General features: G+C 45.3%; 1 protein-coding gene across 1 annotated transcript in view; it reads right to left on the reverse strand.

The window, feature by feature from the left end:
• Positions 1 to 11900: 11900 nt before the first annotated feature.
• LOC125263221 (integrin alpha-M-like) overlaps positions 11901 to 24181 on the reverse strand; it is a 33747-nt gene continuing 21466 nt past the window's right edge. The window contains exons 22-31 of the mRNA XM_048182206.1: positions 19540 to 19619; positions 19310 to 19390; positions 19041 to 19119; positions 18819 to 18920; positions 18703 to 18738; positions 18314 to 18427; positions 18132 to 18233; positions 13827 to 13847; positions 13635 to 13745; positions 11901 to 13549 (exon numbers count right to left, since the gene is read on the reverse strand). Coding sequence (XP_048038163.1) covers positions 13355 to 13549; positions 13635 to 13745; positions 13827 to 13847; positions 18132 to 18233; positions 18314 to 18427; positions 18703 to 18738; positions 18819 to 18920; positions 19041 to 19119; positions 19310 to 19390; positions 19540 to 19619 — 921 coding nt within the window. The 3' untranslated portion in view covers positions 11901 to 13354. The remainder of the gene's footprint in view (positions 13550 to 13634; positions 13746 to 13826; positions 13848 to 18131; positions 18234 to 18313; positions 18428 to 18702; positions 18739 to 18818; positions 18921 to 19040; positions 19120 to 19309; positions 19391 to 19539; positions 19620 to 24181) is intronic.

Raw genomic sequence — 24181 nt, forward strand, 5'->3', positions numbered from 1 at the left:
TTGTCAGGCTTTTATATTTACAATAAAGTAAGTTAATAGCATGCACAAAATACGATACACTACACTATAACATAACAATATAATATGTAACGATAAAGTTTACAGTGGCTTCATGAATTAGTTAATGAAAAATGCACCTGATGCACATTCTTAATTTTCTATAAGTAGAAGTGCTGTATTTGTGTAATTAATTAAGAGAAGATACACCACCATCTTACTCCAACGAAAGTGACTTGAATGCACCAGCCGTCTTAGACACGACTTTCCATGTTGTAAACAGGAACTTCCCAGGAGGACTTGAACGCACCATTTGACTCCCCTCATGGTCCCAGGGCAAGTTGCTCTCATTTAGAGCAATGTATGTCCCTGGGGACCAAAATTTGGGAGTAGACGTCCTGTCGAGGCAGGGGCTGAGGCCCAGGGATGGAGATTCTACTCAGATCTGTTGCTGTCACAAGAGATCCACTGTCAGCTCTCCCTTACGCATTCGACCTGCAGGGCTGGTGTAGACTTAGCTGAGGCTTTGTCTGTATGCGTTTTTCTCTGATTGCTCTGCTCCCAGGAGTTCTAGAGAGGGGGGCTGACCCCTGAGGGGATAAGCTCTTAGATACAGGTCTCTCAACTGAGGTTGTGGAGACCAGCCTCGACTCTAGAGCTCCCCCCACGAGGAATCATTTTACCATGAGAAACAGTTCACTTTTGCTGTTAGATGGACCCAGTTAACTGCCCAGTGGCGTCAGTGCTTGAGTTACTACAAGACCGTCTCTCTGCTGGTCTTTCCCCATCCACACTTAAAGTCTGCATGACAACCAGCTGCCTTCCACGCACCACTAAGTGGTGGACCTCTGGGGGAGCATTACTTGGTAATTGATTCCTTCGTGGCATTATTAGGTCTGCAGCTCAGGTTAGTGTCCCAGCAGGGAGATCTAGCCATCTAGCCTTTAGAAGAGTTGTCCCTGGCACTCTTCAGACCTTTGGTCTTGGCTTATAGCCTTACAGGCTCTCATCCTCTGACTGTTTCGGCGTACCAAGAGAAGCTACATCTATGACTGCTCTGTGAAAAAGACTGACCAGTTGTTGGTATGCTTCAGGCCCCCCAAACTAACAATCAGCAGGTGGATTCCAGAGGCAATTTCCTGGTCTCGAAGTGAGCTGTCTGCCCTCGCCTCTGCCATGAATCCCTTTCCACCAGACGTATGGCATTAAGTATGGCAACAAAACCTTTGTTGTAAAGTTTTATAGCCTGGACCTGCTGGCTACGCCAGGGACTTGAGTGTTCTCGTCTTGAGCTGTGCCTGTACAGTTTCAGACCAGGACAGGCATTTGTGAGTATGGTGTAGTGTGCGTCTCATTCCACAAAGCATCATTATCGACACAGCGAGTTCTCTCAAAAGGGAATGTCTTGGGTTATGACTATGACCCTTGTTCCCTGAGAAGGGAATGAGACTCTGCATCCCTTTGCCATAATTGCTCAATGCCTGGGAGTGGCTTACTTCAGCCTATCAAAGCTGATGCTACTGTGTCGCCAGCTTCCCTTTGTAACTTCTGTGTTATGCCATAACACGTCACGAGGTGATGCAGCACCAATCAGGATTGGACTTGTTACACATGTACTTCACAGGTGTGGATGCTAATATAGTTTTCATAATAGTTATTGTTATAGCTTTCATCCACTGGTGTGGACACTAATATATTTATCATTATAGTTATCATTATAGATTTTGTCCACTAGTGTAGGTGCTAATATAATTGCCATTATCGTTATAGTTATCATTATAGCTTTCATCTACTGGTGATGACAATAATATAGTTCCCTTTCGATATTTCACTCGTACTGCGTATGGGGGAAAAGTCTCCCTTTTTCCCCGCCACTGAAGCCTTTTCAATAACGCAGTGTAACTGCACCGTCATTGGTTCACTCATAGACAAGTTGTTGAACCAATGGCGGCGCGGCTCAGCTGCGCGGCCTATGAGAAGAGAGCGCGCGCACATTCCCGCCAAAAGGGGCGGGGTAATGTGCTATATAAGCGAGCGACTCGCCATAGGCCATCAGTCCTTTCTCCTTCAGCGACGACTGAACTTCTCTTTGCTGATCCTCGCCGAAGCCTGCTCGCCGGGAAAGAAGCTCGCCGCCTGAGAAGACGCTTCGCCGCCGTTGACAAGGCCCTGCAGCGGACCCAGCCGACTCGCCGGATCCCCGCAGCGCCCGCGCCCTCGCCGACTGCCGCCTTCGCGCTGTCGACGAGCCGCCGCCTCCCGCTTCCTGCGACCGGCCGCTTCTCAGCGGGTCTCCTGCCGCCATCCGGCGTGCCCTCTCTGCGTCCTCCCGCGGTTACAGTAACCGCTCTCGAGCATATTTCCAGCGGTTTTCACCGCTTCGAGCACCGGCCCTCGCCGTCAGAGCCTCCCAATCGCCGTTTTCACGGCGCACGGCATTTCTAAATGCCACACCACTCTTGTGGCATGTGCAGAGCCCCTCTGCACGAAGAAGACGGGCACAACGAGTGCATCGGATGTCTGGGCAAGTCTCACGCGAATAACGCGCTCGTTGGCGGCTCATGCTCGCACTGTGAGTCTATGAGTCTCGTGTCTCTGCGCTCACGGGCCGCTTTCTTCAAACAGGAAGACCCCGCCGCTCGCGCCCTCCCGTCCCCCTCTCCTGCGAGGTCAAAGACCTCGACCTCGATTGGGCCCCTCCAGAGGAGCCATCAAGGAGCCGCCTGGATGAGTGGTTCCTCCCAGGTCGTCGTCAGGCCCCTCGCCAGTGCTCCGCTCCCTTCTTCCCAGAAGTCCACGAGGAGCTCACGAAGTCGTGGCGCGCCCCTTACTCTGCCCGCCTGCATACTTCGCACCGCTCAGCCCTCACCTCTGTGGACGGCTCGGAAGAAAAGGGCTACGAGCATCTGCCGCCCTTGGATGAAGCAGTGGCCGCTCACCTCTGTCCTCCCGCGGCTGTGGGATGGAAGACGAAGAGAGCCCTCCCGTCCAAACCCTGCAGGACGACCTCCGCCCTGGCAGGAAGGGCCTACGCCTCAGCGGGCCAAGCCGCTTCAGCACTACACTCCATGGCCATCTTCCAAGTATTCCAGGCCAAACTCCTCCGCTCATTGGACGAGTCCGGCACTGATGCGCCTGCTTTTCGGGACCTCCGCAGTGCCACGGATTTAGCCCTGCGGGCCACGAAAGCCACGGCCCAGGCCATTGGCAGATCCATGGCCAGCCTCGTTGTGCTGGAGCGCCACCTGTGGCTAAACCTGACGGAAATTAAGGATCAGGACAAGACGGCCTTCTTGGATGCCCCCATCTCCCCGTCAGGACTCTTTGGGCCGGCAGTGGAGGGTTTCACGGAGCGCTTCACAGCTGCACAGAAGTCGTCTCAGGCCATGAGACACTTCTTACCCAAGCGCTTGAGTTCTGCGTCTGCTTCTAGCTGCCCCAGGCCTGCGCCGGCTCAGCAGACGAAGCCCGCTCCCTCCGCTTCCCAAGCAGCACCGCCCAAGGAGCACCGCCAGCGCTCGCGCCCTTCTAAGCGCCCACCCTTCCCGAGACGCCAGGGACCCCGGCCCAGGATTGCGCTGGACCCGGCGACCCCGAAGTCATCCTGATCTGTTAAGGAAGAGGACTGGGGCATGTCCCGCCGCGGCCGGACCACCCCAGAAGCTCCTTCGTGCAAATTCCCCTCCGCCTCGTTCATCTCTGGGCGCGGGGATAACACAGCCTGCTGTTACAGGGCCCACAAGTATTGTGCCCTCCCCAACCGCCGTTTTCACGGCGACCCTATTTTTAAACATTTCACAAAAGAGCAAATTTCCTCTTCCATCACTCCCGGTGTCCGGCCCGCCCGTCACCCGACGTAATCCTCCCTCTTGCCACACGGGCCGAGGCTTGGAAAGCCATCCCCGGGGTGTCAAGATGGATTCTAAAAGTCGTAATCCAGGGTTACTCGCTCCAGTTCACCAGAAGACCTCCGCGATTTGGAGGGGTCATCCAGACCGTGGTACAAGCGGACGACGTTCACGTCCTCCGAGCCGAGGTCGTAACTCTACTCAGAAAAGGGGCTATAGAAACAGTCCCTTTTCCAGAGAGCGAGTCGGGCTTTTACAGCCGCTACTTTCTGGTACCCAAGAAAGACGGCGGTCTCAGACCCATTTTGGACCTCAGGCTGTTGAACCTTTCCCTTATGAAGCGAAAGTTCAAAGTCCTGACGCTGAAACAAATCCTCGCGCAGATTTGCCACGAGGATTGGTTTTTGCTCGCTGGATCTGAAAGACGCTTACTTTCACATCCAGATAGCCCCCCATCACAGGCGATTCTTGAGATTCGCATTCGAGGGTGTGGCTTATCAGTACACGGTCCTCCCCTTCGGGCTCTCCCTGGCCCCCCGCACTTTCACGATGTGCATGAATGCGGCTCTTTCCCCTCTGAGACAGATGGGAATACGAGTTTTGAATTACCTCGACGACTGGCTCATCCTGGCCAGCTCGCGTTCGGAACTAGAACACCACAGATCCGTGCTCCTCAGCCACTTACAGTGCCTGGGTCTCAGGGTCAACCTAGCCAAGAGCTCACTACTCCCCACTCAACGAATTTCGTTCCTGGGTGCAGTGTTCGACTTGGTCCGCATGACGGCCGTAGTCTCACCAGAGCGCGCTCTGGCTATTCAGCAGCTCGCGGCTTCCGTCAAGAACAAGGCCTACCTCCCTCTGAAGCTCTTCCAGAGGTTGCTAGGGCTCATGGCTTCTGCCTCCCCAGTGCTCCAGCTCGGCCTGCTTCGCATGCGGCCCCTGCAGTTCTGGCTGAAAACCTGGGTCCCTCCTTACGCTTGGCGTCACGGGCGCCTTCGCCTCAAGGTCAATCAGGCCTGTTTGATGGCTCTGAAACCTTGGATGAACCCTACTTGGTTCACTCTAGGAGTACCCCTACAGGCAGTAACACGAAGGACGGTTCTCTCGACAGACGCATCCAACTCAGGTTGGGGTGCCCTGTGCGAGGGCAGCCCGGCTTTCGGCTCGTGGACACACGAGGAAAGCCACCTTCACATCAACTGCCTCTAATTATTGGCAGTGATATGAGCCTTCCAAGCCTTCCATTCTCGTCGGACGGATCGCCACGTCCTAGTCCAATCGGACAGTATGACAGTGGTCTCATATATAAATCGCCAGGGGGGTCTTTTGTCCAGCCGCTTATGCGCTCTGGCGAAACGCCTTCTGGAATGGGCTTCCCCAAGTGTTCGCTCACCCAAAGCGACTCATATACCTGGGAAAAGCAATCTGGGAGCAGACATGCCGTTTCGGAACAACATCCCCTCGGACGGGTGGATGCTCCACCCCCAGACTGTTCAAACCATATGGGAGTTCTTCGGGAAAGCAGAGGTGGACCTCTTTGCCTCAGGAGACAACTCTCATTGCTCAACTTATTTCTCCAAGAAGGACGACGCATTGGCCCACATCTTTCCACGAAAGCCCCATGGCCAATTCCCCTGAGACGGGATCTCCTCTCTCAGGCGAACAGAACAATCTGGCACCCACAGCCAGAGCTTTGGGCTCTACATCTGTGGATCCTCGACGGGAGCCGTCTGACCTCCCCAGGAATGTGCTAGATACCATTTCACAGGCAAGAGCTCCGTCCACGAGACGTCTCTACGCCCAGAAGTGGTCGGTCTTTGCTAGCTGGTGTTCTACACGCAGCATAGACCCGGAGGAATGCGGAGTATCTTCCATACTAACTTTCCTCCAAGAGCGACTGGACTCGGGGCGAGCCCCTTCCACGCTCAAGGTTTACGTAGCAGCCATTGCGGCGTTTCACTCGCCCATTGCTGGACAATCTGTAGGGCGGAACGACTTGATTATTAAGTTTCTGAGGGGTTCTAGGCGATTGCATCCTCCTCGTCCCCTCACCGTTCCCCCCTGGGACCTCTCTTTGGTCCTCAGGGCTCTTAAAGGTCCTCCTTTTGAGCCATTAAGTCTAGCAGGCCTCAAGCCCTTAACGTTTAAAACCGCTCTGCTACTTGCATTGGCATCGGTTAAACGCGTTGGCGATCTGCAGGCACTCTCTGTGAGCCCTGCATGCCTTGAATTCGGGCCTAACGACTCTACGGTCATGCTTAAACCAAGGGTTGGCTACGTTCCCAAGGTGCTCTCTACGCCGTTCAGAGCACAAGTGATCTCACTCTCTGCGCTCCCCCGTTCATTGGACGAGCTAGAGCTGGGATCTTTATGCCCCGTTAGGGCTTTACGCGTCTACATCGAGCGATCACAGCCTTTCCGGCAGTCTGATCAGCTATTCGTTTGTTTTGGTGGCCGCACCAAAGGGTCTCCGGTCTCGAAACAGCGTCTATCACGATGGATCGTTGACGCCATAGCCCTTTCTTACTCCTCTGCAGGCGCTACATGCCCCATTGGAGTTAGAGCCCATTCCACTAGAGGCATGGCTTCATCATGGGCCTGGTCCAGTGGAGTCTCTATCAAAGACATTTGTGAGGCGGCCGGCTGGTCCTCGCCGTCCACTTTCGTCAGATTCTACCAGTTGGACGTTCCGACCTTGCATGCTCGGGTCCTTTCAGTGTAAAATTGCGGCCCCTTAATATTCCGCTTTTTGCACATCACAAACTCAGGAGTTCTCTCCTCCGTAGTGTAACGGGGTACGACGGCTTCGGCCTTCACTTGTCCTCGGCCCCTTCTGGTGCCTGCTCAAGTTCTGTCGTTCCCCAGCCGTGGCACGGCGCGGTTGAATTCGTTCCCCCATACGCAGTACGAGTGAAATATCGAAAGGGAACGTACTCGGTTACTAACGTAACCTCGGTTCCCTGAGATATGGAACGAGTACTGCGTTACTTGCCGTGCCACGAGGCTGCGGCTTAGGTCGTCGCTTCAGTCGATATGGCCTGATGGCCTATGGCGATTCGCTCGCTTATATAGCACATTACCCCACCCCTTTTGGCGGGAATGTGCGCACGCTCTCTTCTCATAGGCCGCGCAGCTGAGCCGCGCCGCCATTGGTTCAACAACTTGTCTATGAGTGAACCAATGACGGTGCAGTTACACTGCGTTATTGAAAAGGCTTCAGTGGCGGGGAAAAAGGGAGACTTTTCCCCCATACGCAGTACTCGTTCCATATCTCAGGGAACCGAGGTTACGTTAGTAACTGAGTACGTTTTCATTACAGTTATAACTTTTGGTGTGAACAGGCCTTTGTAGATGTTCATCATTCTGATATGTACCATATTCACATCTGTAAATGACTTGTAGAAGGTGGCACATGTTCAGTTTAATTTATATTTGTACATTTTGCATTTCACATTCTCTGTTGATTAACTTCCAGAAAGATGGTTCACTAATATTACTATGAATGGGAGAAAGTGCAATGCTCAATATGGTGGAATAATTCCTGCCTTCTGAAAAAAAAGCCACTCGCTGATTGGTAAAGTCATCACGTCACTGCAGCTGCCGTTAGAATCTCTGGTTGCTATAGAAACAGTCAGCGATCTGAGATGCGCACTTAGGAGTGCGCATGTGCAATAGCTTGGTCCAGCCTGAAAACGTCTCGGGTTACGGGTGTAACCCCTGTTCCCTGAGTAAGGGAACGAGACGCTACGTCCAATGACGTGATGGGAACCCTCTGCATTTTGTGTTCGTGAAGCACCTCTGTATCCAACCAATGAGGAAACATGACATCAGAGGCGGGTGACGTCACGGACCAGGAAACTATAAAGCATACCCCGAACAAAGAACGCTAGCTTCTGGAATATGTCTGAAGCAAAGCGCTCCAGGTATGTAGGATGTACGGCAACGCGACGTAGCATCTCGTTCCCTTAGGCCGGGTTCACACCGCAAGCGGCAGCAGCGCGTGAGCGTGAACTGCAGCTGCAGAGACGCGCGAGTATTCACACTGGAAGCGTTTGTACAGCGTCACAGCAGCGGCTCAAAGCTACATATAAAGTGAGCATTTCTTTACAAAGACAGCTATAAATTTGTTTTTATAATTGGTCATTGTTAAACTTGATAGTCTTGAAAGTTTGTTAACATGCAAGGTGTACAACACTCACATATATAAACATAAAATAAATAAAATAAATAAATAAAAGCCTCGTGTCATCCATTGCTGCACACAAATGAGGTAAGCTTTGTGTTTTACATCATCTGACGCATGAACATGTTTACAAGACTGCAAACTCGGCAAAAAGACAGCAAACTCAGGTTTGATTTGGGTATGCAAGAGCCTATATTGCTGTCTGTGTAATAACTAAAATAATGTTTATATATCATATTTTCTGGCTAGTTTAGTTTAGTTTAGTTTTCTATAATATACCATACTTTAGCCCAAACTGAATAATTAAAAACAAGTTTAAATGAGTAAATCTTCTATAAATATTTTTTAATATTGATTTTCTTTCATGACATACTTCAATTCTTGTTAAAACACACTAGATATGCTTATTCTGTGCATTTTGAGCACTTTTTGTGTGAAATCATATTTATTTTGTCCATCAAAGGTGTACTTTCACTTTAATTGAGCGTTAGCAGCGCAGCAAAAATAGACCCAGCGCCGAAAAGATTGCGGCACTGCTGCTTCTGCTCTGCTCCTGCTCCGTGCTGCCGCGCAGCCTCTGCGTGCGGTGTGAACGCTCTCATCTGTTAACATGGACGCCGAGAAAATACGCGCTGCTTCTGCTCTGCTGCCACTTGCGGTGTGAACCCGGCCTTACTCAGGGAACAGGGGTTACACCCGTAACCCGAGACGTTCCCTTTCATGGGAACATCGACGCTACGTCCAATGACGTGATGGGAACGCTGTCCCAACTACGCCGTATCTTCAAATGCCTGGCTGTTATCGTGCAATACCAGAGTACCTGGAGTATAGTTCACATCAAGATTATAAAATCTAATGAAAGTGTGCTGGGATGACCATCCAGCTGCACCACATATATCATCTAATGACACTCCTGACATTAGAGCTTTAGAAGCGGCCATACCTCTCGTGGAATGAGCACGAATAGCTAAGGGACATGGGTGTCCCACTGCTTTGTAAGCGAGTGAGATGGCCTCGACCACCCACTTGCTCATCCTCTGCTTAGCCTCGGCCACGTCTGTAGCATAGCATCCAGCCCTAGAGGTGCTGGGTGCTCCAGAGAGTACCACAGAGGGCACTGAGTTGACTCCTCTGTGGCAAATAGGTCGACTTGAGCTCGACCGTAGGTTTTCCATATTAACTCCACCACCTCAGTGTGGAGTTTCCATTCCCCCGGTCTCGCGCTCTGCCTCGACAGAGCGTCCGCCCCCACATTTAGACGCCCCGGAATATATGCTGCTTTCACAGAAAGGAGTTTTCTCTGGGCCCACAGGAGGATTCGGCTGGCCAGATTGCACAGTAGGCGAGACCGCAAACCCCCCTGGTGGTTTATATATGAGACCACCGTAGTGTTGTCCGTACGGACCAACACATGGTGTCCCCTCAGGTCTGGGAGGAAATGCTTCAATGCTAGAAACACCGCCATCATCTCCAGCCGATTTATGTGTCATCAGAGCTGATGGTCCTCCCATAGACCCTGAGCCGAGCGACCACTCATGATCGCCCCCCAGCCCGTGAGGGAAGCATCTGTAGTAAGCATTACGCGACGACGAGGAGTTCCCAACACGAGTCTGGGACGGGAACCAAGGCTTTTTCCACATGACCAGAGCACGAAGGCATCGCCGCGTGACTTTGATCATGCGGAAAGGATTTCCCCTCGGGGAAAACCCCTTGGTCCTGAGCCACCACTGTAAAGGTCTCATGTGCAGGAGGCCAAAAGTAATAACGTTGGACGCAGCTGCCATCAGACCCAACAGTCTCTGAAACTGTTTTACAGTGAGTGACTGGCCTAACTTCACCCCATTCAGACCACCGAGTGGCCACATTGGCTTTCTGCTGCGCTCTGTGCGCCGAGTAGCTGGCTGTCGGCCGAGGCTGCTCCCGCCCAGCAGCCTCGGGGGGATGAGAGCGATGGGGAAGAAGCTTTTGAAGCGCCGCTGATTGCTTTCGTGTCTCCTGGAACCTGTCGACGACAGTTGTTACTGCGTCGCCGAACAGGCCACCAGGAGACAGCGGCGCGTCCATAAGCACATTTTTGTCTCTTTCTTTTATTTCAGAGAGATTGAGCCATAGAAGCCTCTCCGTGGCCCGGAGAGCTAGATCTGTCACTTTCCTAAGCTCATGAACTGCTTCGAATGACGCTTCCCTGCTCTCATCTATTTCCCCCAGCAGGTCGGCTTGGTATGCCTGCAAGATAGACATTGTATGCAGGCATGCTGCAGCCTGACCTGCCGCCGAATAAGTCTTGCCCACCAAGCTAGATGTTGTTTTTAACGGCTTAGAGGGCAATGTCGGGGTCTTGAGGGACGATGCAGACTCGGGCAAGAGATAGCTCACAAGCGTCTCTTCAACCCGAGGCATCGCCCCATAGCCGTGGTGTTTCAGCCCCATGATATTACTGTACAGTGACATTTGGGGGCTGAAAGCACGATATTGTACAGGTCTCTTCCACAACCTCGACACCTCGGTGTGGAGGTCGGGAAAAAACGTCAGACCCCGACGCTGGGGTAGTGACCGTGCCGGAAGGAATCTTTCATCCAGCTTGCTTTTTGGTTTACTTTCGCTTTTCTCCGCGGGCCTGTCTATATTCAGCTTTTCAACTGCCCTGGTCACTACTTCCAGCAGCTCCTCATAGGCTGGAGATGAGGATGGCGGTTCCTCATCTCCACCTTTGACACCCTCCACATCAACCTCCTCAGAGGAAGATATGTTGAGTGCCGGTGTCTCCCTCCGGGGGGAAGAAACCGCAGCGCGTGCTTCCACCGCCAAAGGAGAGACACTGGGTCTAGCAGGTAAGGGGAGCGATAGGGCTGGGCCCGTCTCTCCCTCCTCTGCTAGATTCATTTTTGAACCCCACGAGTGCAGCCTTCACTGTGCCTCGGCAGCAGCGGGACCGGACCAGCGGGGAACACTCGCCGCGGCGCCCTCCTCAAAGAGTGCCCGGCGTGATCGCAGCACTCTGAGAGTGAGCCTCTCGCAGTGTACACAGACAGCTCCCTCGAGAGCTGCCCGTGCATGCTCAACTCCCAGGCATCTCACACACATCTCATGTGTATCCCCACCCGAAATTAAACGTGGGCAGGGAGGAACACACTTCGTAAACTGATGCTTTTCCACCATTTATATATATATATATATATATATATATATATATATTGTCTTATTTTTGTGCTTGAAACTCTTGTCCTCGGACGAAGAGATCACTGTGTGCAATGTGCAGGGACAAACAACAATAAATAAGACAGACAAGATACAGATAGCGCTTGCTGAAGACAACAGAAGCTAGGGTTCTTTGTTCTGGGTATGCTTTATAGTTTCCTGGTCCGTGACGTTACTCGCCTCTGACGTCACGTTTCCTCATTGGTTGGATACAGAGGTGCTTCACAAACACAAAATGCAGAGGGTTCCCATCACGTCATTGGACGTAGCGTTGATGTTCCCACGAAAGGGAAATACAATTTTTTGTCATGGTTTTAACCTTTAGAAACAAAATTTATGAGACAGTTGTTGTCAGATTTCATCTGTAATTTTAAATATGATATATTTATGAGCTTGGCAAACTGTTTTGGAGAATTTGAATTTGATGTTTCCCCATTCAAAGAGATAGGAGCTGCACTTGCATGCCTTAGTTTCAAAGATGGCCGCCGAGTGAATGACTGTCTTAAAGGGACTTTGCTTAAAGATGTTGTGTGTTTTTATGTTACTTTAATCTTAAGATATGCAGTGAGGATATGTAATTAGTTTAAATAAATATAAAGCATTTTGATAATTATTTTTCATGTCTTGTAATAGTGCCAAAAACATCAGTCTAACAATAAACAGACACATCAATATCATGTATAAAACTCATTTATTTGTATATTAATTGAACATTAATTTATCTTCTTTTAAAAATATTAATATTCAGAATAACAAAAAATATTCAGAATTAATCTAAACATACTGAACACACAATGAGCCTCAAGAAAACATTATCATACAACCAGTGGCCTGTTGCACAAAGCCGGTTTCAGTTGCTACCCAGGTAAGTTCAAGATTAGTTTAAGCAAAATCTGTTTTTTCGGGCTTATGAAGTTGGATTGGTTTTTAGCGTGTTTCATTGCTACGGTAACTTACGCTTCGGCTAACCTGCTCCGGAGCAGGTTTTATTCCGAGTTAGAGATCACAAACTTATTAAATAAATTAAAATTATGAATAATTAATGACATATTCATATAATTAGGCCTATTATATTAATTGACAAAATTAAACTTTGCTTTTAAATTAAAATAAACATGATACATGTATAATATATAAAGCTTTTCATCAGATTAAGCTTACATGTATTCTTTTGAGCTCTTAATGAAACTAAATTATTTGGTCTATTTGTTTGATTCACATGCATTGATAGAGTTAGATATTTTCTTTCAGCTGCCTTCTCACACTTTCACTGCATCAGTGTTTATTCCTGCTTTGTAAATGTTTAATTTTATATTTTTCATAACGATCTCTTAATCTTCGGAAGAGACATAAATTGCGCGGCTCTCGCGAGAAGTGAATCAAACGGACGTTCTCCTTGTTCCGCGTGATTGGCTGTTTGCCGCACGTGTCACACTTTCAGGTGCATGCGCTTTGCAAACTCTGGATTAAAAATGAGTTGACAGAGAAAGTTTATACCGAGTGTTGTGCAACAGTTAATCCTGATCTAAACCAGGTTGGATTTATCTGGATTTGTCAACTCCAAAACTACTCTGAAACTCTGAGTTTGTTCAACTAGCTTCATGCAACAGGCCACAGAGCATTAAAAATCATTAACAATGAAAGAATCTTGAGTTCCTTCCAAACAAACATCTTCACCTTCATTTACTTTTGTTGTGCTGAAAATGAAAGCTGCTTTTCCACCATCGGGCTGAATGGTTCTCATTTCGAATCCTTGCCGATACAGGCCAGCTGGTACAGTTACGGATTCATTTTCCACTGTGCAGCTGATATAACGGCCGCTCTTTGGAATGTCATACAAAAGCGTCAGCCATTGCTTTGGTAACGCAAAGGTTTACTGATGAAATGAGAAGTAAATAACAGCCGCGTTATGGAGGATGATCAGATATTTCAATTACTTTTATTATTCATTTATGTTTACATCGTTCAAATAGAGAGATTAGCCAGATAAACTGGTAGCCAAGCAACAGACAAGTGACCAATCCTGAGTGTGCGTCATCACTTCACGGATTCTACCAGCACGATTCAGGTTAGACAACCGTGCCGAGAATTCCAGGCCAAGGTGGTGGAAAAGCAGCTAAATGTGAATTTATTTTTCAGTGTTTGGCGGTTCAGAATTGGGATTCGTCTCTGTCACTTTATTCTCTTTCTCTGTGCTGTCGTTCTCACTGACTCCTCCATTTTCTTTACCATTCGTGTTCATGAGAGGAGAGTCTTCAACCGAAGTTATGTTTTCATCCCCTGAGGGAAACTCGTCAGGACGCGTTCGTTTAAAAAACCCACACTACACAAACACACAAACAGGTTGGCTTGAGAACTTGAGAGGTGAATGATGACATCAAGTGTGAGGTGATTTGATTGGTCCTTACCTTCACCAGCAGGATCAATAAGATAATGAGCAGGATGACTCCGCCCCCTGCGCCAGTGCCGACGATCAGCATTTTACTGGGTGGAACGACAAACTCTGCACTTACTTTAGTCTGAGAGGAACAGAGAGAAACTATCCAGCTTCAAATGTTGATCATCATTAAATGATGGATGAAGGAATGAGATGTGTGTACCTGTGATTTGTGAGGGTCGTCCTGCAGAATGAAGAAGAAACAGTTATAAATATGACAGTGTCTGTGTCTGTAATACTGTAACAGTGACATCAGTCATGAACAGGGTTGGGGAGTAACGAAATACATGTAACGACGTTACGTATTTAAAATACAAAATTTGAGTAACTGTATTTCGTTACAGTTACATTTTAAATAGATGGTAATCAAAATACAGTTACCGGTACTTTCAAAAAGTATTTTAGATTACCAAAGTGATTACTTTGAATTTTAATGTCATTTATTTCATTTAATAGCCTATTAACGTAAGCTGTTTGAGGATTGGTAACCAACGAGCCAATTGTTGAGATCGCACTCAAATAATGGACAGGAAAACAGGGCTTAACACATTTCTCTAGTGGAAATTCAAAGACAGTTTTACTTATAAACATGAAAAAGGACGTACAGTAACATCATAGTGCAATGCAAGCTATGTCTACCTGCAACTGTAGCCGGTTGACCTGAGACATCTATTTAATTTGATATTTTTTTCCAAAGAGAAATGTTCTGTAAATCTAGTTAACTTCAGCAAAACTTGTATCAAATTAATTTTCATTAAGTTCTGTATTCAATGGTTCTGATCGGGAGTTCCTATCAATTGTTGTAGGTGGGGCCTTAATTAGTGAGACACCGAAGGGAAATATATCGCTTCTCCTTTAGGCGTTCGTGCTTAGACCAAGCGGCAACCTCCCCCTTTCTCTCGTGAAGCCAATATGGAAGTAACTTAAACTGCGATTCATCGACTGGCCGCTAGGGACAGGCTCCAAAAGAGAGCAGAATCTCATGTTTACCATGTTAAATTGGCCAAGTTTATAGCAGAAAAAAACATGTTTACAAGTTGGTTCAAATTGTGGATTTGGTCTATACTGCTATTTTTGCCCTTCATGACAACTCTGAGGGGGGTGAATTTTTTTATAACTTATCCGTTTAAATTATATTAAGCCTTAAAGTTCTGCATAATTAAGGGCGTGGTCACTTGAGTGACAGGTAGATTGCGCTGCTGTCTGTGAGGCGTCATGTTACCTCAGCTGCCGCTGAATTTGGCATCTCAGCCGTATTTGTGCTCGATTATTTTATACAATTATAAAATATGGCTTGCTGCATAATATTCGAGACTGATGTGTGTCTGTGTAGATGTGCATGCATGGGGAAGAGACACAGAACACACGTTGTTGGATCGTGGCATTGGCTGAAAGTTTTGGTTGTGAGATTTACTGCAATGACAATGGCGGGAGGATATCAAAATCCGACAGCACTGCTTGGATATTATAACTAAAACTGCTGCACTATTTTGAAAAAAATATACTTTGGACACGGTCTCATTTGTTTGTTAGATACGATCGCTGCTCAGATTGCATCCTTTCTTGAAGAACGATGACAGAGAGCAGATCATTCAGAAGAAATGTGACATGTTTTTTTGTTTTGCAATGGACACTCATATTTTACCCAAGTGCCACGGATTGGATTCATCTCGCGATCTCTATTATAAAGGTATGAAGTCCCATTTGATTTTCCATGTTGTTATTTGCACAACCAACACTACTGGTGTTGGAGGATCTATATCTTAAAGAAACACCGTAGATTGACAGTAGACCTTTAGAACGATCTGATGATAAAACTTGTCTTCAATAATATTTTAGATCGTATCTAAGATAGATAGATAGCTCCTTTGCTGCTAACATGGTCACGTCGAGCTAGGCGGGCGTGGTTTCAGCAACCAGTCACATCAGCTCAAACCACCTCCCCGCCTCTTTGCCCATTTTCAGTTATCCGGGAGTGACGTGCGGTGACGCGCTGCTAAGATGGCCGCGGCCTCATTTCGGCGTCAAAACTGCTGTTCAGAACTCTATGGGTGACGTCACGGACGCTACGTCCATATTTTTTTACAGTCTATGGCTCAGACGCAAAGTGTATGCGGACTGAGAAGCAGGTAGTTTTCTCTCACATAAATCCTGCATTAACTGTCTCTTTATAGTGTGATCGCTACATTTATGATGTTAAAACACTGTTAAGAGTTTCTGTCATAACTTGTATTCGTGTGATTAGCGTATTTTCTTTGAAAGTAGTACTTTTAACCGTGTTAAAAGTTTGCACGTGTATTTTTCCATGCAGGAATAAGAGAGTAGGCCTGATTGTGTGTATACTAATATTGCCTCACGCTACTCTGTTTAAGGGGAATAAACCCATCTGAGTCCATCATTCCATTCGTGGTGTGTTAGTGTTTCAGTGGAGTCTGGAAGTTACCACTTGAAGTCTGCTACACAACAAAACTTCTATCGGCTTCAAAGGATTCAACATCTAATCTGAGAAAGCATCTTGAGGTAGGCCTAAACTGTTCATGGTCTTTGAAAATGTTATTTTCTTTATTTACTCCTTATTTTCCTATTTACTCGTACGTTGAGCTTTGTATGGTTATCATTAGCCTACGTTTAATATTTATAAGAATTTATTAGGTCTTAGTGTTAAAATAACACAAAATCCTCATAGAATTAACATCCACTTAATCATGCGTTAAATAATGTTTTATAAATTTTACAGAGAAACTTTAAATCTTAATAATTCACTTCAAATGTTTAGGTAACGTAGGCCTTTATGGCACGTAACGTTACTCGAGTTCATGATCAAAAATAGAGTAGTCCACTGGTCATAAATCCAAAGGTTCTTTAGTTTTATTGTGGTCTATCTTTATTCCGGGTTTGCAAACAAACTGCTCTGTAATAATTTCCCAAAATGTCAGGAAATATTTACTAAGCCTGTCAGCAGGACGTTAACACAGGCACACGCTGAAAACGGACACAAAGACGAGAACAGAGAAAATACTGCACCGTGCACAAGTTCATTGCTCGCCAAATATAGGAAGAACAATATAAATATTAAATTGGGGTTGGTATGAATGTATCTCTGAAAGGAACTGTCTTCAGACAAGTTTTGATGGTTTTTCCTCTTATCTCCAGTGCAGCGCTACTGTGTGTGTGTGTGTGTGTGTGTGTGTGTGTGTGTGTGTGTGTGTGTGTGTGTGTGTATAGTGGTAACCATGGAAACGTCATATCACTGCTGTTCCACAAGCGCCACCTACTCTCAGAGAGTGAATTTACATTTAATTCAGCCCGTCTGCTGATTGTGTTTTGTGCAGGTGTCTTGTGTAGCATAATTTCACAAAGCTAAAGTCAGACCAGGCTGTTTTTGCTGTTAATCTTAAAATTATACAATAATTTAAATGAAAAACAACTGATCATGCTCATGTTTATAATATCTTTGTTGGGATTGTGATAAAAATGTAGTGTTTGCCTATAATATCAAAGAGCTACACATATTTTTTGAACAAATAAACAACAAATACATTTTCTTTAAAAAAAAAATCTGCAACCAGTATCAGAATCAGCCAATTTGGTTCTATTGGCCATGAAAAATCAAAATAGATGCATCACTTTTTTTCTGCTGTTTGTTGTTTATATGGTTAATATTAATGCAGCTATCAGTGCACTAAGGTTAAATATTAGTATAAACATATTTATACTAGGGATAGTTCACACAAAATGATCATTTTTTTTTTTCCAAACCTGTAAATTGTGGTGGTGGAGAGATGCAAAAAACTGAGTCAGTTTTGAATATAGGGCTTCTCTCAAGATTATTGGTTATTTCATTTTGTTTTCTTTATAAACATTCTAAATGTTACAAACAAACTTTGTTAATAAAACAATTTAAACCACTGTGTCAATTTGACTCTATACACCTATAAAACAACCTATATTATTATTATTAACAATATTTTATTGTTGTTATTTAATATTTTGTTATCCCTCTGATGCACATCTTTACAAATGTAATTTAGGAATGATATCAATAGTAATTATATGGATGTGATGTTAAAAGAAACAAATATTTTCATAATTTGTATATCAAGATATTGAAATTCTTTACCAACACATAGGTTGTCTAAAAAAACTATAAACTTAAAACAGAACATCAAGTTAATATGGTCCTTTGTGTGAAGTATTTCAAAGTATTCCAAAGTATTTAGATTAAGTTACTAAACTTGAGTAATGTAACGAAATATGTTACAGATTACTTTTTAAAGCATGTATTTTGTAATCTGTAGTGAAATACTTTCTAAAAGTAACCTTCCCAACCCTGGTCATGAACTCAAGAGCTGCAGGTCTGTGGCGTGAATTCAGACTGACACTGACGATCACACACAGCTGCTCGTCTGTAGATGGCAGCACAAGCACAACATCAATTATGGCAAAGCTACAGCTTTCATTCGCTCACCTTCAGGCCGGTTGACGTCTGGTTGTAGCGGCTTCTGTTGAAGTGGAGCTCGGCGCTGATGTCGAATCCCAAATCCTTTCTGAACTCGCTGAAGGAGTGTTTCTACAGCAGAAGAAACAGAGTCTGATTTCAGAATTATTCGGTCTTAAACTCGTGTTTGTTTGTCTGTGTTTGTCACTCACGCTCTCGTATTCCTTCACGTTCTGGAGAGCTGCGTCTGCCGTCAGGATGAAGTGAACTTCTGAAGATTTCTGCAGATCAAACTGACCACACTCAAACTTCCCGCAGTGACCGTCCTGAAACATCAACACAACACTGAGAACTGAAACACTGACACCAATAAACCAGAGAATCAAATGAACTAAACAGAGATGAAATCTGTGTGTTTTTAGTCTCCAATATTGTTTGAACACCAGACTTTTATTTTAAAACATCTCTTTTGTGTTCAACAGAAGAAAGAAAGTCATACAGGTTTGAATGGCATGCGAGTGAGTAAATGATGACAGAATGATCATGTTTTGGGTGAACGATCTCTTTAACAGCAGGTGTGAATGGGTCTATGATCTCTTACCTGTGGTTTGGTGAATTCGCACGGCACTGAAGAGTTCTGTAGAGAAGAACAGAAGATGTTCATTCAGCAAAACACATGCTGGTTTGAAGGTATGATCTGAAGAACGAGTGACGCACCTTCATGCTGAAGGTCTGAGGGGTTAAAATCACATGTGTAGTTTGACAGGGCAGGATGAGTTTGAGTGACACCGGCAGACCTTTGAAACCCAGATTCTCCACCTGTGAACACAAACACACAGACACACAGCAATCTGATCACGTCAAGCCCATATTTACCTCATGCTGACACATGAAGTTCACGACACAATGAAGCTGCAGATGTGTGTTTGACTCTCTGACCTTGTAGATGATGTTGAGAGGTTTTGGACCTCTGTCCTCCAGAGAGAAGTTCAGATACCTCACAGAGTCTTCAGCCACTCTGACAAACACACAATATATAATACAACTGATAATGGTAATAACACTGTGTGTGTTTACAATAAAGACATTAAAACAGAAAGTGAGGAAGAGGAAGACAGAACAGAGAAAGACATGTAGATGTTGAGTTTTCAATCATTCAGAGATGAAGAGAAGAAACAGAAGAGAGAAGTTAAATAAATGCCGCTCACAGACTGATCGCCAGATCAACGGCGAACTGAACCGGGATGCTCCTCCTCACCACCGTATCGCTGATGTTTCCATTATTATCACTGTGAACAAACAAACAGAACTGACTCAATGAACATGAAGTTATTCTTAACCTTCATATCCTGGATCATAAGCTCACATCTCTGCTGATCATTACTGATATGAAACAGCGCTGAAAACAAACACATCTGTCAAGTTCAGCCTCACTCACCTGTTAGCGGTGATCATCATCTCCATCCTGTCAGCCCAGTCGTAATCCCGTTTCACATGAAAGATTGCCTTAAACTGAGTCTAGAACACAGTAGAAATCACAGATGTTTGTAGCAAGGCCAAGAGAATGATTGAAATAAAATGAACCTCATTATCATCTCTCACATATTATATGTGACCTCTAGCAGGTAAAGACAGAATGGTCAGTTTTGGGGTGAGCGGTCTGTCCCTTTAAGAGAAGTGAGCTGAAATATCCATTATTCTTCTGAGAATCTTTGCACATCACAGCAAATTTCCCAGTGTTAAATTAACACGGCTAAGGGTTTATATGAGTCCACACTGTTATACTGTAGTGTTGAAGTTTAATAGGTAATTAAGTGATTAATTAAGTGATGATTGAGCACTATTGAATACACTAATAATAACAAGCAGAATCATTGAAGAAAAGAGAAACTACAGCAGACTTCATCCACAGTCTTAGATGAAATCAACTGAAGATAAGAGTCCAGTTTCCCGGACAGAGATTAAGACTAGTCCTAGAATAAAATGGCCTTTTAAACCAGATTAACAGAAATCATCTCAGGTTATGACTATAACCATAGCTCCCTGAGAGAGGGAACGAGAGACTGCGTCCCGAAGGGGGCGCTATGGGAATGCACTTAGCGTGAATGCGTCTGATGCACGTTTGTCAACTAGTCCAATGGTGAGAGTGAACGTCACTGGCAACGCAAGCTAATTCTACTAGGAGTATGGCTGTCTCCAAGGCCTTGTTGTTGGGGGTTTTCCTCAGACAGGCTTTTTGGAAATATGGCATTTTGTGATATTGTTCCCATAGCGCCCCCTTCGGGGCGCTGTGTCTTGTTCCCTCTCCCAGGGAACTATGGTTATAGTCATAACCTGAGACCTTCTCTTTTGAAGGAACTCGCACTGCGTCCCGAAGGGGGCGCTCTGGGAACGATATCCCAAAACGCCATATTTCAAAATTGCCTGTCCGAGGAAAACCCCCAACAACAAGGCCTTGGAGACCGCCATACTCCTAGTAGAATTAGCTCTGACAGACATTGGATACTGCTGACAAGAGACCTCATAAGCAAGTGATATAGTTTTAACTATCCACTTGCTAACCATTTGTATGGAGGCAGGGAGACCCCTAATTGCACGGTCCAAAACAAATAAAAAGTTCATCTGACGTTCTCCACAGGGCCGCCCTGTGGATATTAGGTGGATATTATGCTTACACTGGACACACAAGATTTAACTTTTCCTGGTCTGGATCTGAGAACAGAGGACAGAAAGCTTGCAGCACTATAGGCCATTGAATATTGGTCAGAACCTTAGGTATATAACCCGGTAGGGTAAAGGAACACTTTGACCATCCCTGGTGCACACTCAAGGCACGTAGGGCATACAGATAGGGCCTGAGGGGCTCCTACTCTTTTTAGGGGAGAAATGGCAAGGAGGAAAAAAGTTTTCAACGTCAGAAATTTTTCGGAGACAGAATCAAGCGGCTCAAATGGAGCTGCAGATAGCCTTCCAACACAAAGGCCATCTCCTAAGCAGGAACCCTAGTGCATGTTGCAGGCCTCATTCTCAGAGTGCCACGAAGGAAACGATACCTCAAAGGGTTATACCCCACAATTGTACCATACACAGGGACATGGTATGCAGAAATACGAGGATAGCCCTGATGAAAGTGATTTTGCAAGAACTCCAGTACTATACCAATTGGGCAGTTAACTGGACCTAGCTGTCGCACATCACACCAAGAAGTGAGAAGTTTCCACTTCAGGGCCTATAGTTTCCTCACAGACCTTCTCCAGGTCTGTTCCTGGCTGGTGGAATGACCTACCACGCTCTATCCGAGCAGCTGAGTCTTTAGCCATTTTCAAAAAAATGCTAAAGACATATCTTTTTCGTCAGCACTTGACCCAGTAATAGTAGCACTTACTTTTTATTTATCTATCTTAATCTTCTTTTTTTTTATTTCTATTCTTTTTCCATCTATTTGTGTATTTTAAAAAAATCCTTGCTATGAGCACTATGAAACTGTGACTTCACACAGCACTTACATACTGTTGCTCTCATGTCGATTTGATTGCTTCTACTATTCTCATTTGTAAGTCGCTTTGGAGAAAAGCATCTGCTAAATGACTAAATGTAAATGTAAATTATGGTCCCCAAAACCTCAGTTGAGAGACCAGATACTATGAGTTGTATATTGAACCCACAGGTTCAATACTTCTGGGCAGGGTAAAAAAAATCAAGCCCGTCGCCTGATCAGAATCTCAGAGGGAGAGCTGTCGAGGAGAGACACAAGGTCCAAGAACCATATCCGACTTGGCCAGGAAGACGCTACTAGCAGTAGACTTATCCAATGTTCCCCCTAATTTTTTTTCTCGCTGAGCAAATCTTTTCTATGTTGAGCGCACATTTTGGCCATGTGAGCAAAAACATACTTTATATCAGACCTGTACAATGAACGTAAACGTTTTATCATGCAACTGTAACTTTTTAATGTGCCATTTCTATTTTATTTGACCCTTGGTGTAACTTAGTGATATATTAAATCATATTTTTGAAAACAAGCAGTTCAGTCACTAAATTAAGCACATTTTAGGTTACTTGAGATTTTTTCACATTGCTGTATTAACTGTACCAGTCTTTACCAAGAAATTCTATTAAAAAAATAATTTCTGTCCTCCTGCATGACAGTTCAATTCTTTATAATAATTCAATATAAGCAGTTACACTGATGGTTTGGGACAACCATAATGTGTTTTTGTACACATTATGGTATGGTTTCGTAAATTATTAGCATCAGACAGTGTTAAACCATCAAAATTACATGTTTATTGCTTTATGAATTTCCTAGATTTTCTATACCAGGAGGTTTCAAGATTTTTAGTGGCAAGGACAATCCCCTTGTGAGATCAATTTTTTATTAGGCTTACATTATAATATAATAAAATATATTATAATCTTGAAGGATTTAAACTGATATACAGTATTATATCAGTTTAAATGCTTCAATTTGTTTTAATATATTATAATATGAAAACTGAAGCATTTAAACAGATCTGATAGCTAAATATTTTTAAGAAAAGTGAACATGTTAACTCTTTTATAGTTATCTAAACATCCCTGAAACCCACAGCACCACCACACACAATAATCTATTTAAACGGAGGTATATCACTGATGTATTTTGAGTTTGCACGCTACACCTGTGGTGGGTGTGTGATTGTAAATGTCTCAGAGTTTTGTTAGCATTCTGTGCCCATCATCCATTATTTCCACCACTTTTCATTAAAACATGACGTTTTATTTCACACTTCTTTTCGTTTTTCGTTATTGAGGTATTTAGTCCGCAAACATGACAGTATTCTTACCGTGACTGATTTGGCTCAGGCCCGCACACACGCGCTCATTCGTTCTCTTTCTATGAAACCTGTAAACCGGTTCTAACTCTATAGCGACAATAACTCTATAGCGGTTGACCAGAGCACTGCACTTATTTCTCATTTAAACTACAATCGAATGGATTTTCCCCGATTTTCCCACACATGATTTCTGTTCTCTGCGCGGCAATTATTCTTTCTGCATCTTAGAGAGAACTTTGGACTTATCCCTTCCCGGCGAATTTTGACCAGAACTCCTGGGAGCAGAACAATTGGGGAAAAAACGTAAAGATGTAGTCTCAGCCATGTCTGTACCATGGCATCCAGTCCAAGTCCACTCCCACATGGCCATAAATCTCCCATTTGAGCTTCACCACTTTTGAGGTGAAGTCTCCATTCCCCAGGCCTCAGCCACTGTCTCACGATGACCTCTCAGGTCTGGGAGGAAGAACTTCAACGCATTGAAGACCACCATCATCACCAGGCAATTATGTGCCACGAAAGATGATGACCTTCCATTACCATTCCCCAGCCTGTGAGAGAAACATCTATCATGAGAGTGACTCAATGATATTAAGCTCCTAGCACAAGGCCCTTGGACAGGAACCAACTTTTCTTCCATATAACTAAGGCGCAGAGACACCGCCGTGTGATCTTGATCATATGAAATGGGTTCCCCCTCAGGGAAAAACCTTGGTACTGAACCACCACTGTAAGGGTCTCATGTATAGCAGGCCAAAAGGTATCACCATTGGACGCAGCTGCCATCAGACCCAACAGTTTTAGAAAACTGTTTTACAGTGTGTGACTGGCCTAGTTATATCTCCTGTGTGACTGAAAAGATTGCAGCAATACGAGTGGGCGACAGAACGGCCCGCAGCGTCACTGAATCCATACCACGCCCAGGAAGGTGGTTCTCTGTAATGGAGAAAGCACACTCTTCTTGGCGTTCAGCCACAACCCCACTTTTTTATATGAGCAAGAACGACATCTCGATGCCAGTCATCTAATCAGTTCAGAATGCATATGCCCTGCAGCCTGAGCGAGGCCAGAGCTGCATCTACGCATTTCATGAACGTGTGGGGTGATAGAGCTAGACCGAATGGAAGAACCTAATATTGGTATACTTTGCCCCTGAAAGCAAACCTGAGGAACTTCCTATGCTGTGGAATTATGGAGACATAGAAGTATACATCCTTTAACTATCATAACGAACCAGTCCTCGGATCTGGTTTAGCATTAACA

Source organism: Megalobrama amblycephala, linkage group LG2 (genome assembly GCF_018812025.1).
Source record: "Megalobrama amblycephala isolate DHTTF-2021 linkage group LG2, ASM1881202v1, whole genome shotgun sequence".
NCBI classification, from domain to species: domain Eukaryota; kingdom Metazoa; phylum Chordata; class Actinopteri; order Cypriniformes; family Xenocyprididae; genus Megalobrama; species Megalobrama amblycephala.